General features: G+C 51.5%; 1 protein-coding gene across 1 annotated transcript in view; it reads right to left on the bottom strand.

Moving 5' to 3' along the window:
- LOC131207617 (tensin-1) overlaps nt 1-17,300 on the bottom strand; it is a 110,168-nt gene that overhangs the window by 3,123 nt on the left and 89,745 nt on the right. Inside the window, exons 11-17 of the mRNA XM_058200238.1 lie at nt 14,335-15,406; nt 3,478-3,567; nt 3,216-3,411; nt 2,628-2,942; nt 1,305-2,198; nt 851-1,026; nt 81-197 (exon numbers count right to left, since the gene is read on the bottom strand). Coding sequence (XP_058056221.1) covers nt 81-197; nt 851-1,026; nt 1,305-2,198; nt 2,628-2,942; nt 3,216-3,411; nt 3,478-3,567; nt 14,335-15,406 — 2,860 coding nt within the window. The remainder of the gene's footprint in view (nt 1-80; nt 198-850; nt 1,027-1,304; nt 2,199-2,627; nt 2,943-3,215; nt 3,412-3,477; nt 3,568-14,334; nt 15,407-17,300) is intronic.

Below are 17,300 nucleotides of genomic sequence, written 5' to 3'. Positions count from 1 at the left end.
TAACACTGTGCACTGTGCTTTAACCACACGGCAGACGTCGAGAGAAAACATGTTAAATGTCTACACCGCGCCCTACTCACTCGTAATAGAATTTACAGCCGCCCTGCGTCCGTTTCTCTAGGACCGGCGCAACGCACTGAAACAGAGCCTTGCGGGCATGCGCAAGTCTTTCGAACTGTTTTAGAATCACATTTTTCCTATCGGGATCGGGAGGGCAGCAAGCAAAGCGGGCGGGCCAGTTGACGCAGGTTGTTACGGAGGCGGGATGGAAAGCATTCATAGTCAGTAGGTTGTTTCTGGTGTGGAAGTGTCAGTGTCGGAAGCGCCCGAAAGTGTTAGGATCATTACGGCGCCCCGATCGGCTATCGATCGGAAGCAGTTGGCACGGTGCCCTAAGCGACCCTAAGTTAGTTTCGAAGTGGATGCTCCACCCAGTGGCGTCTTGGCGGGCGGAGCTCACTGTGGGGTGCATTGGACGACGGAAAAAGCATACAATCTACGGCTCGAGCCACGGCAATGGGTGTGGTTTCTCGATCTACCACCGATCACAGACGAACGCGGCCGAAAACCGGACGGGGGCCGGATGCGCGCTTCGTCGGTGATCGATCTCTAGGCTCCGTAGCTACTTGAGGCCTTGAAGGCAGAAAGTAACACCAAAAGAAAGGCTAACCTCACGTCGTAGGTCGAGACACTCGATTTCTGACTTCGTAGTGACCAAGCGGAGTTATACTTGCTGCAGAGAACGGGAAATAATGAGTCCGATGAGCTTGTGGGGGTCTTGTGTGGCGTTCTCCTTGGGGTAGTGTCCGTGTCCGTGTCCCCCCCGAAAAACCTTCCCCCCCAGACTTACCGTTGTGATGTCGGACTCTTGGGTGGAAGCGCTGGACTAGAGGTGCCGTTGCTCAGCCCGTACGGTGTGCGTGGCGTCACCGGGAAGGCGGGCGTTTCCGGGCGTGGCGAACCACCGATCGGTGAGTTGTCCGGTTCCGTCTCCGAGCGGTACGACGAGAACGATTCCTCCCGTGCCTACAAAAGATGGGAGGTAAGGGGAAATGATAGGTCAGGTCACACGAACTGGAACTTGGAACTTGGAAAATCCCGGCATCGTAAGGGTTAGTTTCGCGATTGATGTGCAATTAGACGTAGAATTAAGAAACGGTAGGCCACAGACACATTGAAAGCATGCGACAAAGGCAAGCGGCGGGCTCTAATGGAGACTCTCGACTGTCGAAGACGACGACGACGATCCGTGACGGTTGTTGTGAAGGCGGGTGTGAGAATGAGTGTGAATGTTCCAACGTTACCTGATCGCACCAAGAGATCGCATTGCTGCGTTCGGATAAGCTAGGCGAAATGGATGAGATGGTACTGTCGGTTTCGGAAGCAATGCGTCGCACATGATTGTTCATTAGTAGCGGATGATGGACTGGATGGTGGTGTTGCTGATGGTGGAGACCTGCTGCCGTCCCGTGCTGTTCCGATCCACACTTTGGGCCATAGTACGCCGCGTGGCTCAGCTGGGATCGCGGGTTCTCCGTCATGTCGTACTCCACGAGACTGGCCAGTACGTCCGATAGTTCGCAGCGATGAGCGGCTTCGTCCTGGGTTCGCTCGGAGCGACCCTCGATCTTCGCCAAATGCTCCTCCGTGACGTCACTCTCGAGCGCTAGCGAGGCTAGCAGCTTGTCCAGTGCCAACTGACCACGGCCAAGCTCTTTCGCCGTTGGGGTGCCGTTCAGGTGCTGGTGACCGTTCGTTCGCTCGACCGAGGACCGTTTCTCGTCGAAGCTTCCGTCCGGCGAGGATAGTTCCATCGGTTCCGGTGCCGCCGGTGGCAGGGATCGTCCGTTCCGGACGCAGTTTGGCTGGTGAGTGTCGCGGTGATGGTGGTGGTGGTACGAATCGATTAGCTGATGAGGGTGGTGGTGATTAATGAGACTTGCGCTACTATTGCTAGTGGACATGGAGGAAGACGAGGACGAGCTGGTAGTTACACTGGAGGTGGTGGTGTTATGGCTAAGGCATGCTAGCGCCACCACGGACACCGCATCGCCGGCCGGTGGTTGCTCCGGGGACGCGGCCACAGCCGCCACGGCCGCCGCACTGTTGGTTATTTCGTTTAGCAGGTTATTGAGCGTTTCGCAGTTATCAAGATTATTCAGACTGTTTATGTTACTGAAGATTATCTGTTCGGACTCCTAGAAACGGCAACGAAACGGAGAAGAAGAGAACACAAAAGAAAACGTACGGGTCGAAACGTATGATTAAAAACATAATGTATGAATGAATGAGCGAGTAGAAAACAAAAAAAAAAACAATAAGGAAAGGAAACAAAACCAACACCAAACATGTTCTAACAGGTTAGTCGGGCACACAAACCGGGGGTTAACATGAAAAAGATGATCGGAATGGGAAAACAAACAGTAGACAATGCAAAACTAAAAACTAAAGTAGTGAAGCATTTGATAGAATGACAGTAGAATGGAAGACCGTTCGAAAGACTTCGACACGCCGGAAAGAGGACCACACTCCGGAAGGGACGACGACCGCTCGAGTTTCGTTAGTTTGGAGCGATAGAAGGGTGGTAGAGAGCTTCAAGTTAGGGTCTGCTGCTGCTCGGGACCTACCAATCGAACCTGTCCGTGTTTCGGAGTCGAGTGATCCTCGGCGGCAAGGGACAACAGTCCGCTGCTGCCGTTGAGGGTGTTGTTGCTGTTGAAGTGTTGCTGTTGCTGTTGCTGCTGCTGTTGCTGTTGCTGGCTGTAGAGCTGACGATAGCTGTGCGGTGACTGGGGCTGACCGTTGATGGGACTGCTGGCCGAGTGTGAGGTCGTCGGTACGGGCGACGCCGCCGAGTGGATTGATGAGGGCGACGGCGATGGGATTTGTGCTTGTGCAATGTGACCGTGCGGTGAGGCATTCAAGATGGAGAGCGGTGCAGACTGGAGCATCCGCCATGTTATGTGGAGTGGTCAGTTCGGTACGAGAAAGGATACGTTCATTAAATCATAACACGCATGACAAACCAAACCGTTCGGTGGTTCTACTAACGCTAAAGCTAAGCTCCGCAAGGATATCGAAATAAAAACAAAATGCATTCTACGTGCCGCAATCCCTTTTTTTGTGTATGGTTCGGATTAATTTGGTTCGGCTTGAGCCTTTGCGATGGACAGCCTTCCCCTGCAGAGATTCGTTCCCAGCCCCCGGACACTCACCCCAATGGTCTGCAGCTTGGCGTGGTCGTGCGCCCGCTGAACGGCCACGAACGGACGCTCGGACGAGTGAGTCCTGCCGGTGGTCATCGTGTGGTAGGTCCGCTCGTTCCGGACCGGCGACAGTGTTTGGCTACGCCGATGGGTGGTGTTGTAGACGCTCTCGCCGGTAGGGAATGCCGGGCTGCCATAGTTGTAGCTGGGGGAAGCATGACGTAAACGTAAATCCGGAGCAGTACCGCAGTCAGCGGGGGGAGCAACATACCTTACGCCGTTTGAGTGTTCCCTTCGCTGCTGTTCCCGACGGGCGCGCAATTTCTGCTGCTGCAGCTGTAACCAGGATTGTCCCGAAATTCTGTTCGGGGGTGAGAAGAATGACAAGGTAAGCGAACCAAGAACGTGGAGGTTGCATTGCGTCACCCGCAGCCAAAGTCCCCGAGCGCACGTCACACGCCACACGTTGGCGCAAACAAATAGCACTACATCTGCGGCACGGCAGAAACATGTGTTTAGACGGACCTGGCGACCGTTCGTCGTCGTTGTAGATCATCTTTCAACTCTCTGGTTCGGGGGGTGCGGCGTGGACCGTGTGGCTCACGTGATACGGGACACAGGTGTCGAGTGGAAATATGACAAACTCGACACGCGCATACATTGTTGTTGGGAAAATAATAGAACCTATTTTTTGAGAGTGACAATTTAGCTTTCGACACCAAGACCATCTTCGTGCTCGGGTGCTCAGTTTTTCATTCTACTCTCGCATTTTAATAGTGGCCAGAGCCACACTCACACTAAACCCCCGAACCTATTACGACCTCAACGACGGCACGATCCGTTGAGGTCGACAGTGGCATGTTTGAGACAGCTGAGAGACTCGTTAGTCAACTTTCCGGAGCCGATAAGCCGGTGTGACGGTTATCCCATGTCTGTCGCGGTTTCAATGGGCCATGTACGTTAAGCTTGGTTTCCAATTACGAAAGCACATGAAATGGTGATAGCGTCACGCGGTGGCTAGCGAAACAAAGTTAATTTCTGCAAAACAAACGATTCTATGAAATATGGGGATAAAATATGCACGGATTGAAGAGGATTTGTTAATGAGATGTTTAATTTTATTAAGATGACCACACAGATGACTGATCGTTATTGATTGTTTTGTCGAATATTATAGGGTCATTGTCATTTTTACTACTAAAACTAATGTATATGTGAATTTTACGTTATTCATCAGTTTATAATATTGGGTTGAGGAAAAAGAAATCCATTATTTTTGTATGAATTTCAAAACTGTATTTAAGATGTTTCGATGTCCGATATGCGTCGAATATGCACCGTTTTGTTGTAAAATTTGTTATTATTGGCACAAAACTCAAACAATTAATTTTCACAATCCTTTCTTGATCTCAATTTTTCATCATTCAGGAAATTATGCAATGCACGAAAAATGTGATAATCGCTTGGTGCAAGGTCCGGACTATGGATGAAAGGTGGATGCATTTAAACTTTCCAACCAAGCTCCCGGAATTCTTCTTATTCCTTCTCTTCTTGCTAATTTTGGCCTTTCTGGTCAATCGCTAGCTTCGAACGGCGCAGGAATTGCCAGTAGAGATCTGAATTTAGCGTTTGGCCACATGGAAGCAACTCATAATAAACCATTGCTTTCAGGTCCCACCAAGAAAAATGAGTCAATTTTATTCCCTTTGGCCAAAGTTGCGCGGATTAAAATTCGATCCATCACGTTTTTTGTGTTAATTCGTGTGGCACTCAAACATCGAGCTTCCTTCTAAACCCAGCTTTGCGCAAATGGCTTTAAACAGTTTAACGGTTAATCTTTAGCTCCTACTTTAAGAGATATGGATCACGAAAGCCATCTAGCGAGAAAATAATGGAATACTTTTTGCCTATCGTAATGGTTCGAGGTTTTAGCCATTCTTCTAGCTGAAAGAACACAGAATGCCTTTTGAATTGTTCACCACAGGTTTTTCATTCTCAATTCTGCATTTTGAGTATCGACTTGTCCAAAAAATCGCGTTATTATTACTTATGAATAATAACATCAACTGCAGTTGCTTGAATAAACGCTTCAACGCTTGGCGGGTTTCAATTTGTTATAATTTAGCTCTCAGATCCACAAATCAATAATCAACATTTTACAAGAGCAATTCCAAAAGCACAAATTTTCAGATATTAATCGAAATATCTCATATCAAGTGCATAAAATGTACATCGATAAAATATGCCATAAATTGCTTAAAATATAAGAATCTGGCGATGGCCTTGGCGTCACAGGGCATCCCAGCTCTGAAGTGGATCATAGTACTACCCAATGACTTCAGTTCAGCAAATGACTTTTCCACATAAAAGGATTCAGTTCTACTAAATCAATCAAACCTCTGCAAAGTGTTGCAGAGACGTACCAAAAACCGTGTCAACGTGTATACCAACGTGAAGCCTCAGCGTCCGGATCAGGTCCCCTCGCGATCCGCTCGATTTCCTTTGGTAATGAGAAAGTTGCTCCGCGCGATAAATACGTTATTGCGGACAGCGCGGACAGCGCGGAGTGTGGGACAGATGGACCGAAAACGGGGAGGGCAGCAGCAAAAAGGGCGCGGGCAAAATCGGAACAGCCAGCACCTCCCACCGTAAACGGCAATTGATGTCAACCCGACCCGGCCCGGCCCCGGCCCGTCAACGGGGCGATTGAGCCGCGCTGAACCGCTCTGCCCAAACACGGCAACAAGTACGCTATCGGCTATGATGGACAACCCGCCCGGGGGCTGCTGGGGAGGTTGGCTGGGGCCACCATAAACCGCCCTGCCTGCCATCTCTCTCGCTTTCGTTCGCCGCGGTATGTGGACCATACCGACCGACGGACCGAAAGTCTCTCACAGCCTGGACCACGAGCGTCGAGCGATCGCCGGAGGACGATAGGAATGTGGAAACCTGATCACCTTCCCGCGCTGAGTCAATCACCGGGCCCTCCTATCGGAGGATCAATGCACTTCTCTTCGGCCCCCCCTGATGGGCTGACGGACACGTTGGGGTTTATGGAGTTTTGCGGAATTCTGCTCCAAAAACCTTCTTAGCCCCGTTGTTGGTGGGATTTCTCGGTGGGAAAATGGCCGCCGACCCCCTGCGGACTGTCGGAAATGGGATGTCGAACGGCCCCGACACTCGGGCGGCGCACACTCTACGAGGTCAGCGGCAGGTCAGGCCGTGTCACGCCGTGATTCATTCATGGTCCACTCTACGCACGGTCCGCACGAGGCGTGCGGACTAATTATAGACGCAGACTACCCCAACGCGACCCAGCGGGCGCGCGAAGGGATGTGCGTAATTGCGATCGGATTAGTCACCGCGCGTGAACTGTGTACCGATCGTGAAAGATTTACAGGTTGTTGCCAGTTCACGCGAACTGTCCCTTTTCGGTGCGCCGAGTTGCCCCCAAACGTGACCACCGCAAACACAGGGAGATCCAATAGAGGTTCTCTTTTTCATTTGGTTGTAAAACAAAAAAGGCGTAATTGTTTTCCATTTTTAAAAAAATATTATTTCGAAAGGTTTATTCATGACAATTATTTATAAAATACGATTTCGGTTGCAGAAAAGTTGATTTTTTTAACTTATAAAACTTATTTCCAAAATGGTGAGTCTTCAACTCAAACTGTACGAAATTTAAAAAAAACCCATCCCATTTGAGCTCATTTTCACCTCGTTGGTTATGTTAATAAGCAGAACTGCCATATTAGAAAATCCACACGTCGTGCACCCCCTACGAGAGACTGTTTGGTGCGGATTTTGGTCTGCAGGCATCATCACACGCCGGAATCTTCGAAGGCGTACGCTATCGAGCAATGTTGGCTGTTTGGCTCTTCTGCCAAATTGAAGCTCAGAACTTGGGCGACATGTGGTTCCAAGAGGATGGCGCTACCTGCCGTACAGCGACACCCAAAATCGATTAGCTCTAGCTAATCGTGGAGGTGGAGGAGGTGGAGATTTGACCAAAATTGTTTTCCAAAAAACCAAAAAAATGTTAAGAATCATCCTTTCGAAAAAAAATGTTCAACCGTCGAAAAATATTAAGCCGATTTTGGTTTATAACCAAATTGAAAAGGGAAACCTTCATTGGATCACCCTGTAGTTGGACCTACTTCCCAGAACCCAATTCTTCGAAAGATCACCGGGTGGATCCCGCGTGAAGCAGACGCTCCCAGCGGGCGTTATTGTTGTGTAAACAAAGCGGAAAGCATCGCCCACATCGCCCACGGCGGACAGCGCGGAGCGATAAAACCTGCGCGCGCTAAGAATAAGTGATGGCCGTCGGAAAAACCGTCCACCCGGTGACACCGGTATCGGAACTTGTCTGAAACCACAGAAATGATGGACCCGGACGCGAAGCTCGGGAAGTAGAGTAGCTTCCTGTCGGGTAGAGCAAACCTCGCTGACGCTCGGGCGCTCAGGGGTTAAGATTGATTTGAGCGAAAATGAAGCGCGCAATGGTGGACCTTCTTGTATCGCCGTGTGTCGGACGTTTATTTTGGTCCCCACCGACAACTAAGATGGGATTGAACGTAAAAATAGCGACCCCCGAACACCGAAAAGACTCACACCCGGCCTGGCTGGCCGCTGTGACCGTGACGTGCTACCTCCACTCCGGCTTTTGACGTCAGGTTTTAGTCCATGGGCCATGGACGCCAGGCGACCAATGCGAGAGCATGGGAGTCGTCAGAGGGTTTACTAGGCTATTCAATAAGTTCTTTGCCTCGATAAGAAAAATACATTTTTATGGTTTCAAATTCACTTTGTTGTACAGCATAGCCTCCCTGAACATCAATGTACTTGATGATCCTACGAGACTCCAATTTAAGAATTCCAACCCTGAAGCGAAAAACTGGAAAGGCTGCAAAAACACAGCTGTTATGACGTCATCATTTGATGAAAAACGCTTTTCACGCATGATTTTGCTTAGGTCTGGAAACAGATGGAAGTCGCTAGAGGCAAAATCTAGTGAATACGGAGGATACGCCAACAATTCGAATATTAATTCATGGATTTTTGCCATCTTCAAAATGCTCCTGTGACCGGTATTTTTTTCTATTTTTTAGCAAATGGGTCACCCATTTTGCACACAGCTTTCTGAAACCCAATCAAAATTAATTTTGAATAGTTCAATCAAAATATTGGTTATACTGCTCAATGAGATGGCTAAGCCTTATGCTAAGTCGCTTTCAGTCATTGGACGATTTTCCAATACGATATTCTGTATGACGTTTTGACGTTTGACGTTTTGACGTCAACCGCCTTCAAGGCTTGTACGACCTCAGTAGGCTTGTACGACTCAAAAACATCCCTTTTTATTGTCTAATTGAAAGCGAAGCCGTCCTTAAACACTTTCAACATTCGTTCAAAAAATCTCCTTTGCTTTTAAACCATTCAAAAATAAAAAGACAATCACTTCTCGATACTTGATTTTTTCCATTGTAAAAAAATATGTAAAAAATAAGCGACCGATTTAAATGAAACTTAACAACCGTTCATATGAAGAGTGTACCAATTTAATAAAAGGCTCATAGCAGCGCCCTTTGGTATCGAAGCAAAGAACTAATGGAACACCCCCATTACTTTCTCGGCTTCCCGCGTCTGACATTTGGAGGTGGACGCTCGTCAGTCGTGAACTTTGATGTACGACGATGTTACGCACCGTGGGTGCTGCCCGACCGGCCCAGGCACCGGGAAGATTTTGCATGGAGTGCCCACACACCGCAGTTCCCAGATCCCACATACGTGGGGAACAATGGCACATCAAGACGATCCGAACGTTCAATAAAACTGATCCCATAATTGATCATTCATATGCAAATCACAGATGGTGATTATTCCAATGCTTCTAACCCGAAGCTTGACCCCTCTGGGGTTGGGGTCTGGGGAAAATATCTGGGGTCACCGGTGCTGGGGGGTTTGTAGAAGTAATCAAAAATCTTCCCAAAAAACGGCCAATCTTCAAAACACAAGCCCCCAGGCTTTCTGGGACCTTCCAGAAACCCATTCCATTAATTGAAAGATACGCATCGTCGGCCGTTTAGTGCCGCTTTGGCCTCAAGAAAGCGTCCACAGAAAGCGACCACACGACGATTTAGCAGGTCGTCCTCCATAATTATGTCCTCTCGTACGCCTCCAAACATGCGGCGTGCGGCCACATCAAAAACTCGGGCCGACCTTCAGCGAGCAGCTCGAGTTATCTTGATTCATTTTGTAATCGCTCTTTATAGCCACCACCGCTCGAACGACGTCCATCTTCGTCCGCTTAATGGCGGGTCGATGGAACCCTCGGGAAGAGGAGGTTCTACGAATCGCCGCGATTAAAACCCCTCTGCTGGATCGATGCCAGTAGCCCAGCTTCGCCTTCGCTGGTCACTTCCGGGTCCGGCTATCCGGGGAGGTGATTGTTTCATGAGACGGCGGACGGCGGACATTACCTAATTTGGCAACAAGCCGGAGGTTAACCGGAACGACTGCGTGGTCCGCAAACGAGTTCGCGCTCTCACGCGAAGCGTAATCTAATCAAGGCACGAGGACCGGCCAAGGATGTACATTGACCGGAAGGCGACAAGTGCGCCGTGTGGCGCCAGCGAAGGTCAAGGAAGTGGCCTCGAGCGGGCACCAACCAGATGGTCTGGTGGCCACGACGACTAGGTCTTTCTATAATTAAGCACCCATAAAACGTATCCACAAGTGTATTCACCTACATTAACTCGGATAAATGTCACTCGGAGAGTCAACCGAAAGTGATCCCCGTCGTCGTCGAGCGATGACGATCGAATGCAGTGGAACATCTCAGGATCTCTGCAACTCATTCGCCAACCGACACCGACACCAATAAGACGTGGGCTATGAAACGGCACACATTGTGTGTCCATATTGGGGCCCGCAGCTCTAATTGGCCGGTTCATCGGATGCATTGGACGCCCCCGAACGGTTTGCCAATTGAAGCTGGAAACATGCACCCCACTGGCCCAGATTACAGACTCGACCTCGATTTGGTCAAAATTGTGGCAATAAAATGCTGGAGTCGGATCATCCTGCGTGGATTCGCCAAACGGCAAGCAAATCGGTCCGTCATCGTTCGTTCAATGTCAATCGCGCTGGGCCGCCTGGGAGATGGCCATTCCCGAGGCTCCCGCTGGCCGGTCGACCTTGACGCTGGTGCCGGCAGATTATTTGCGGCCATACCCACCGATGGCCTCGGCTAGCCGGGATGCAATTAGCACCGTTTGGCCGCGGGAGCGACATTTGATCGCAGATGGCACCTGGAGCGCCCGGAGCTTCCATTCACGGTCCGATCGCAGCAGCGGGAAGGTGGGCCCCAGTGGGTGGGGGTGGGTGAGAGCAAACCACCTACCCGGCCGCCCTCGGTAAACACGAAACCGATCAAGTATGTCGCGCACCCGTCTCACCAACATTCGCACGCAGCGCACACCGCAACCAGAGCCCCGACACTGACGCAACAGCGGACGGAGATCTCGCCGCGAAAGGATGGTGATATAATCTCGTCGCCGTGTTTTCGTGTTCAGAAGTCCCTCAAAAAAACGTCGCGAAGGTCTGGACCGAAATCGTCTCTATCGTTCTGCGGAGTTCACACACTGGCGTACAGTGTCCATAAATGTACGCCTAGGCGCGGGAGTTCCTTGGGGTTTTTGCGCCCGCGACCAACGGCACACCATTGTGAGACCGTCGGGCCGTCGTCGTGGCTGAGACATCGAGAGTTAATATCCGAAATCCATGTTTGGTCAATCGCGGCTCCTAACGCTCGCTGCTAGGTCATCCACTACACGATCGGCCTCGGGAGCTCGGGACTTCCCATTTAGGGCAGACACTCGGAAGGGGACGCCCGCTCGTGGCGGTGTCACACGATCGGGCAGGGCATAAATCCGTGAAATGGGAACCTTATCCGTGATGTGCAGAGTTCGATTTCAGGCGGCTCTCAGCGAGGCACGTGACCTGACGAACCGACGCACCGAATGTAGAAGCGGATGCGATAGGTACGACTTATCGCAGACGAAAACAGGGGCCACTTCTTATCGGTACTTTCCCGTCCGGTCGGTCTTCTATAGGGTGATCCTTCAAGGGTTTGGAACTGGAGATTGTAAACCATTTTAAAGGGGCCGCTAGACGCTTGGTCGGAGAAGGAGCCATCGCCACTACCGAGAAACTGTTGGCTGGTTGGTGCTTCTTGGATCTTCCGAATCCAAAAACTGAATGGCCCATAAATCCCAAGAAGGAACTAGGCCTAGCATTAAACATCACGGCTACCCATCGAGTTCTACGGTTCTCAACAGAGGGTCCGAGCACAGAAATCGTATCTCCAGTTGGCTGGTCTTGGGCCGAATTCGCCAAAGAATCCAGGAGCAGATTACAACAACACAAGTCACTAGTGAAATGTTAGATTCCGTACCCTTTTCAGCGCCGAGGGATTGCGATTAGATCCAAGGTTTGGCACGCTGACTGCCATTCCAATCCCGGATGTGGTCTGGAGCCGTGACGTTGGACTGAAGATTAGATGTAAAGCTGGACGATAAGCTCGACCGAAAATAAAGTGTAACGCCACGATAAGACCTGGCAGTACCGGAGACCCGGAAAGATTGGCTCTATTTTGTTAAATTATGCGACTTGGGGTGCTAAAACTTTGACTTCGCGTTAATGATGATGGCGCCTCCGTAATCCACGCGAAGAAGCGGTTTGAGTCGGACTCGCGGTCGATTTTTGGACCAAAGCACCGTGTGGGCCAAAGGCAAAGGAATGCCATTTGCTGAACAGACACTCCCAAGCGGAGAGGCGTATGTCAACCGTGGAGCGCGACCCACGCGCGCCCTCGCTACTTGACTTCCGACGACGACGACAACTTCCGACGGATCGTTGGCGTGCGATCGGCAACCAATTGGGGGACGATAATTTATATCCACCACCATCAAGTCGAAGTCAAGTCGCCTCGCCGGGGATCGTGTAGCTCAATCGCTTATCGACTCAATGAACGCGACGGATGGCCGATCGACGTGGGACGTGCAAATTATCGGATCGACGTATTTAGTGTGCCTTTTATGAATGAATTCCGGAGCCAATGCCAAGGTGACGGCCGCGTAGGCCGCAACGGTGACTACAATGTGGTTGACCATTTCCGGGCAGCCCTCCCTTTCTGGGGCGCGGCGCGTCAATCACATCGGGTTTGAGCGGGCCAAAAAAAAGGCATTAGCAAAAACAGCGCGCCTCGCGTGCTGGTCGTCTCGTCCTTCTCGTCCAAGAGCCAGAAAAACCTGTTTGGCCGTCAGAAATGCGCCTCAAAAGTGCAACGTCTCTTGCGCCGGTCCTGGTTCGTTTAAGGTTTAAGATGTCCACCTGGTGGCCCGCCGCGAGAGGTGGCACAATGCAAATGCGGTCGAATCCGGCGGGTCCGGAGGAGTGAGGAGACAGCTTCTTGGACCACCACCACCACAACCAGTCCGCCAGCGATCTCCGAAACAAGTTCGTTCAACTCGATCGCCTGCATTCGCTAATGAGCGGATTTCGTCAGAAATTGCCGCTGCGATGCAGAGACGGCTGTCCGAAGGCTGTGACGACCGGTCCAGTCCGGTGAGTAGGCGAGAGCGATGGCGAACAGGAGTCGGGCCAGTGGTCAAACTGTCCAAGGAGCATGATGTCATGCACGGGCCAGAAACCTGCCCTGGCTCCTGACAGGTCGTAAGCCGCGTGGTTATGCGCACAATGCAGCGTAGTAGAGAGACCCGACCCGGACGATAAACGTCGTAATGCTCTCACAGGAACTCTAGGATCCGCTGGTCAAGAAATCAAGAAAGTTCAAAGTTGCAGTTACCAGTAACCGAGCAAAGAATGAAGAATTGATCGCGGTTGGTGTAGTATCCCGTGAGCACAGTTTAATTGGCACACCTTGCTCAGGTCTTGTCGGCACGTGTCTTGACTGACAGCCAATTACGGCAAAAGAACGCCTTTGGATCAAAGATGGCGACCAAACCGTTCCGAGTGGCCTTTAGTGAAGCACCGACACCACCACCGCCTGTGGCCAGGTAAAACCCCGTAGAACTCTTTCCAAAACCCAGACACACACGCTGTTCGTCATCCAGTCCGTGGCCACACCGAGGGGCTGACCTTGAAAAACGAAGAAAGCTTGGTCCGCCGAGAAAACTAACGCCCTGTCAGAGAGAGCGGTTCGCCTATTTATAAATTCCGTTTTCGCCGCGGGCGGCCCAACGTTGGCCGGGACCGATATGTAGGGCGGGGCGGGAAAGGGCGGGACGCTGTCGCTAGCCAAAAACCCTTCCCACTGAGCTGCTGAAAGTGAAACTTCAAAAGGGTCAATGTCGGTTGCCTCTCCGCGCTGGTCACTGAGAGTTCTGGCCATTCTGGTGGATTGGATATTTTTGGAAGCCACTTCTGCGGGGCCACCAGTGCTCCAAGGATGTTCCCCGGTTCGACTCCGTTAATCGTAGAGCCGCCGACGAGGTCACCGTTTCCGGTGGCGTCACCCGAGACCACCACCTGTTCCCCGGCCATTTGGCAAGACCGCAGTCCGCGGACCGACCGAAAGGTGCGAATATTCGGCGGATTCGGATTCGCTTCACGTTGGAGATGTTGGAGATAAATATTTATCCAACGAACGTGAGTTGACCTACGGTCCCCGCTTTTGAAACGTCAACCTTCATTCGGGAATTTTCAGTTAACGAGAAGCTCATTGCCACCCACAACGAGTCCGACTGTTTGGTCTGGTGGAATCATCGGCACACATTTTTCTTAGAAAATCGGGAAGGACCCGTAACAATCGATGGCTTACGGTATCGAGTTGAAAACTTGGACGACATTTGCTTTCAACAGAACGGGGCGCTACGTGCCATACAGCCAACCATCGATATACATAAATCACTGGCCACCGGCGATCACCAAGGAGAGAGAGAGAGAGAAAAAGAAAGACCCGAAACACGTCCCACTCGGCACTGCAGTTGTGTGGCGCGAAGGTCAGCCCTTCTTTTGGGGTCACCCGATTTAATTTTAGGACCCCGGTGGCCCCGGGGTCCTTTGCGCACATCTCCCCCCAACATCCCCACCACGCACTTACCCTTCGTTGGAGAACTGGCGGCCGAAGCTGCCGTCCATGGTGTTGGAGCGCTTGAGGGGCTCGTGCAGCTGATAGCCGTTGGCCCCGTTCTGCGTTTGCGTCACCGTCTTCACCGTGTGCTGGTAGGTCCAGCGATTGTCACCACCACCACCACTAGCATTGTTGTTGTTGTTGTTGAGGCTGTCACTGGCACTGGGTCCTTCGCGCGACTGATCACCGATCGTGTACTTTTCACTCAGCACCTTCTCGCGCCGCTCGCGCAACATCTCCTCGAAGTCGTTGCGGGGCAGCGGCTTGCGGGCCGCGGTTGGCGTCCCGAGCGCCTTCCGCACCATCGACGGGCTCGACAGGCCCGACTGCATCTTGATCATCGTCGAGGCGGGCGGATTCTGCGGCACCCCGCTGGCCGGGATGTTGCCGTACGTGAACGGCCGCGAGTCCTCGCGCGCGTGGTACGGAATCTGGCCGCCGCCACCGCCGAACAGGTCGTCGTCGTCGTCCGAGGTGAACCGTTCCGAAGCTCCCGTGGTGGACCGCGCTGGCCGAGGGTACACGAGCGATTGATGTTGCTGCTGCTGCTGCTGCCGCTGGCGATGGTGCTGCATGTTCATGATGAGCTCGCGCTCGGCCGGCGTCAGATTATTGTTATTTATATTTTGGAGCTCGCGCACCGCCGCCGCCGACGCTCCGTAGCCGCCGCCGCCGCCGCCGGCGCCGAGCAGGGGCGTTTCGCGGCCGCACTCACTCGGCGGCGGCGTGAGTGTCGTCGTCGTGCTCGACGTCTCGTACATCAGCAGCTCGCGCTCGTTCGCGGCCGCTGCGCCGGGCGACCCGCCCGTGCCGAAGTCACTCACCACCGTGAGTGGCGTCCGCGACCGATCGTCGAGGTGCGGCGTGAGTGGCCGCAGCTGAGTGGCCTGCGAGGCCGATCGCTTGATCGTGTCCGTGGTCGTGTTCACGAAGTGATCGTTTGGATTCTGCGCTTGCTCCGCTTTCCTTCCGACATCCGGAATCCCCTGCACGGTGAGCATCATATCGGACAGCAGATCATCCAGCTCGCGGTGACGATCATCTGGAAAATTGACGTAACGAAAACAAACACAGCTAGGTCATTTGGCATCGATCGATCCTGATCGCCCTCCTGCGTATCGCCCTCCTCCTGATCGCGATCGCCGGCGCGTATAAAGTTTGTAGCCAAAGTTATGTCAATTGAAGCTGACAGGTTAATTCGAGGGCGAAAGGCAAAAACGAAAACTGTCACCCAAAGCGGGCGGGCACCCAACGCCGCCACCCCCGGTGGAAAACGAAACGATCTTCGCTTCGCCTTCGCCTGCCAAAGCGCTTACGAAACGAGTCCGCGCCAAAATGCCCTTTGCTGGGGCCCCCCAAAAAGGTGTCCCCGGCGAAGGCGAAACTGCGAACTCTGTGTGTAGCTGGGCTGCCGAAAATGGAAAAGTCAACACCCCGCGTGCCGCGGCCACCTCCCCATTTACACCTCACTCACTGCTGCTACATGTAATTAAAAAGATCGTGAAATTATTCCAAATATGTGTGAGGTGCTTTCGCGCACGGGCTCCGGTCACATAATCGATCAGTCCGCGTTGTCCGCCCGTTGCCTGGAGCACAGGTGGGCCCGGCTGGATCAAAATAGAAAATCATGTTTTCCACTCTCTCGGCTTGGGTCGGCTCGGCGGCCGACACCCGGATCTTGGCCCGGCCATCGACAAAAAGGTGAGAAACTATGCGCAAGCCGCAAACTCCACGGGCGACTTGTCAAATCTCCATTCCGGCAGCCGGTGCGTGCCGCGCGGTACGCGGATAAATTAATTCACGCTGTGCAGGGCGCGATGCGATTTATGGACAACCGTGGACAACCCAACCGGGGATCGACGCCGAGCACCATTTCGGGTGTCGGGTGGTGTCTCTTATCTGGGGGCCGATAAACAGATCCGTGAACAGCCGTCTGAACAGTGTCTGAGTGACGGGGGACACTTCCCATAAGTCACGCCCCGAAACCACCACGCGGAAGGCGCGTCCACAATCTGACGATATCAGAGCCCGGGCGCGAAATGTCACAAATGTCGGACCAAAATCAATAAGGCGCTTTGGACGATCGCGTTCCTCCTAATCACTACTGCTGGGTGGTTCAATAAGTTTTGAGGTTCAATCTCAGAGGGCGATGCCAATGGATCAATTTTATTTTTATAATGTTGGAACACTCTTCATATGAACGTAAGGGACGTTTCACTTTAATCTGTCACTTCATTCTTTGTTTACAAGACTACTATGTAGTATATAAGAACTCTTCTCCTTCAATTAGTACAGGGTTTTCCATCACAACCCGTACTATCGAAATGTTAAATAACTCAGCCATTTCGCAGTCGAGTTTGACAAATCAGTCACATTCTGAAACGTCAACGTGGGGCTATTGAAAGAGTAAAGTGTATGGCAATAAACTGAACTAAAGCAATTGAAAAGCCGAAAGCTAACATCGCAGTAAAAATGGCTGTTATTACGTTGTATATTATCGAAATATTGTCAAATACAATGAAAATTGCCCAAAAGGGGTCGCTTTGTGTTTGTCTTATAGAGGCGGTCATTTGATCGATATTGTATTGTGAGTGAATTGTTAAAATAATACACTGCATTCCATACTCTAAATAAATCTTATTCATTTTTCAAAATAGACTGCGGAGGTATTTAACATTTAAATAGTATGGGTCGTGATGGCCTGTAGAAAGATTGGCCGCTGAGGTGGTGGTACAAGCCTTGAAGACGATTTACGTCAAGGACGTCCAAAAACAGCAACAAAGCCCGAAATCGAAGAAAAAGTACAGGATATCGTATTGGAAAATCATCGAGTGGATGAATGAGACTAAAGACTATGAACTATCACCATGATCCCCACGATCACCACGAAACAAGAGGCTAAAAAGTGTTCATTCTTCGGCCCCCAAACTACTTCG

Source organism: Anopheles bellator, chromosome 2 (genome assembly GCF_943735745.2).
Source record: "Anopheles bellator chromosome 2, idAnoBellAS_SP24_06.2, whole genome shotgun sequence".
In the NCBI taxonomy this organism is placed as follows: Eukaryota; Metazoa; Arthropoda; class Insecta; order Diptera; family Culicidae; genus Anopheles; species Anopheles bellator.
Note: the sequence above shows the minus strand (reverse complement) of the source record. Positions and strands in the feature narration are given on the sequence as shown.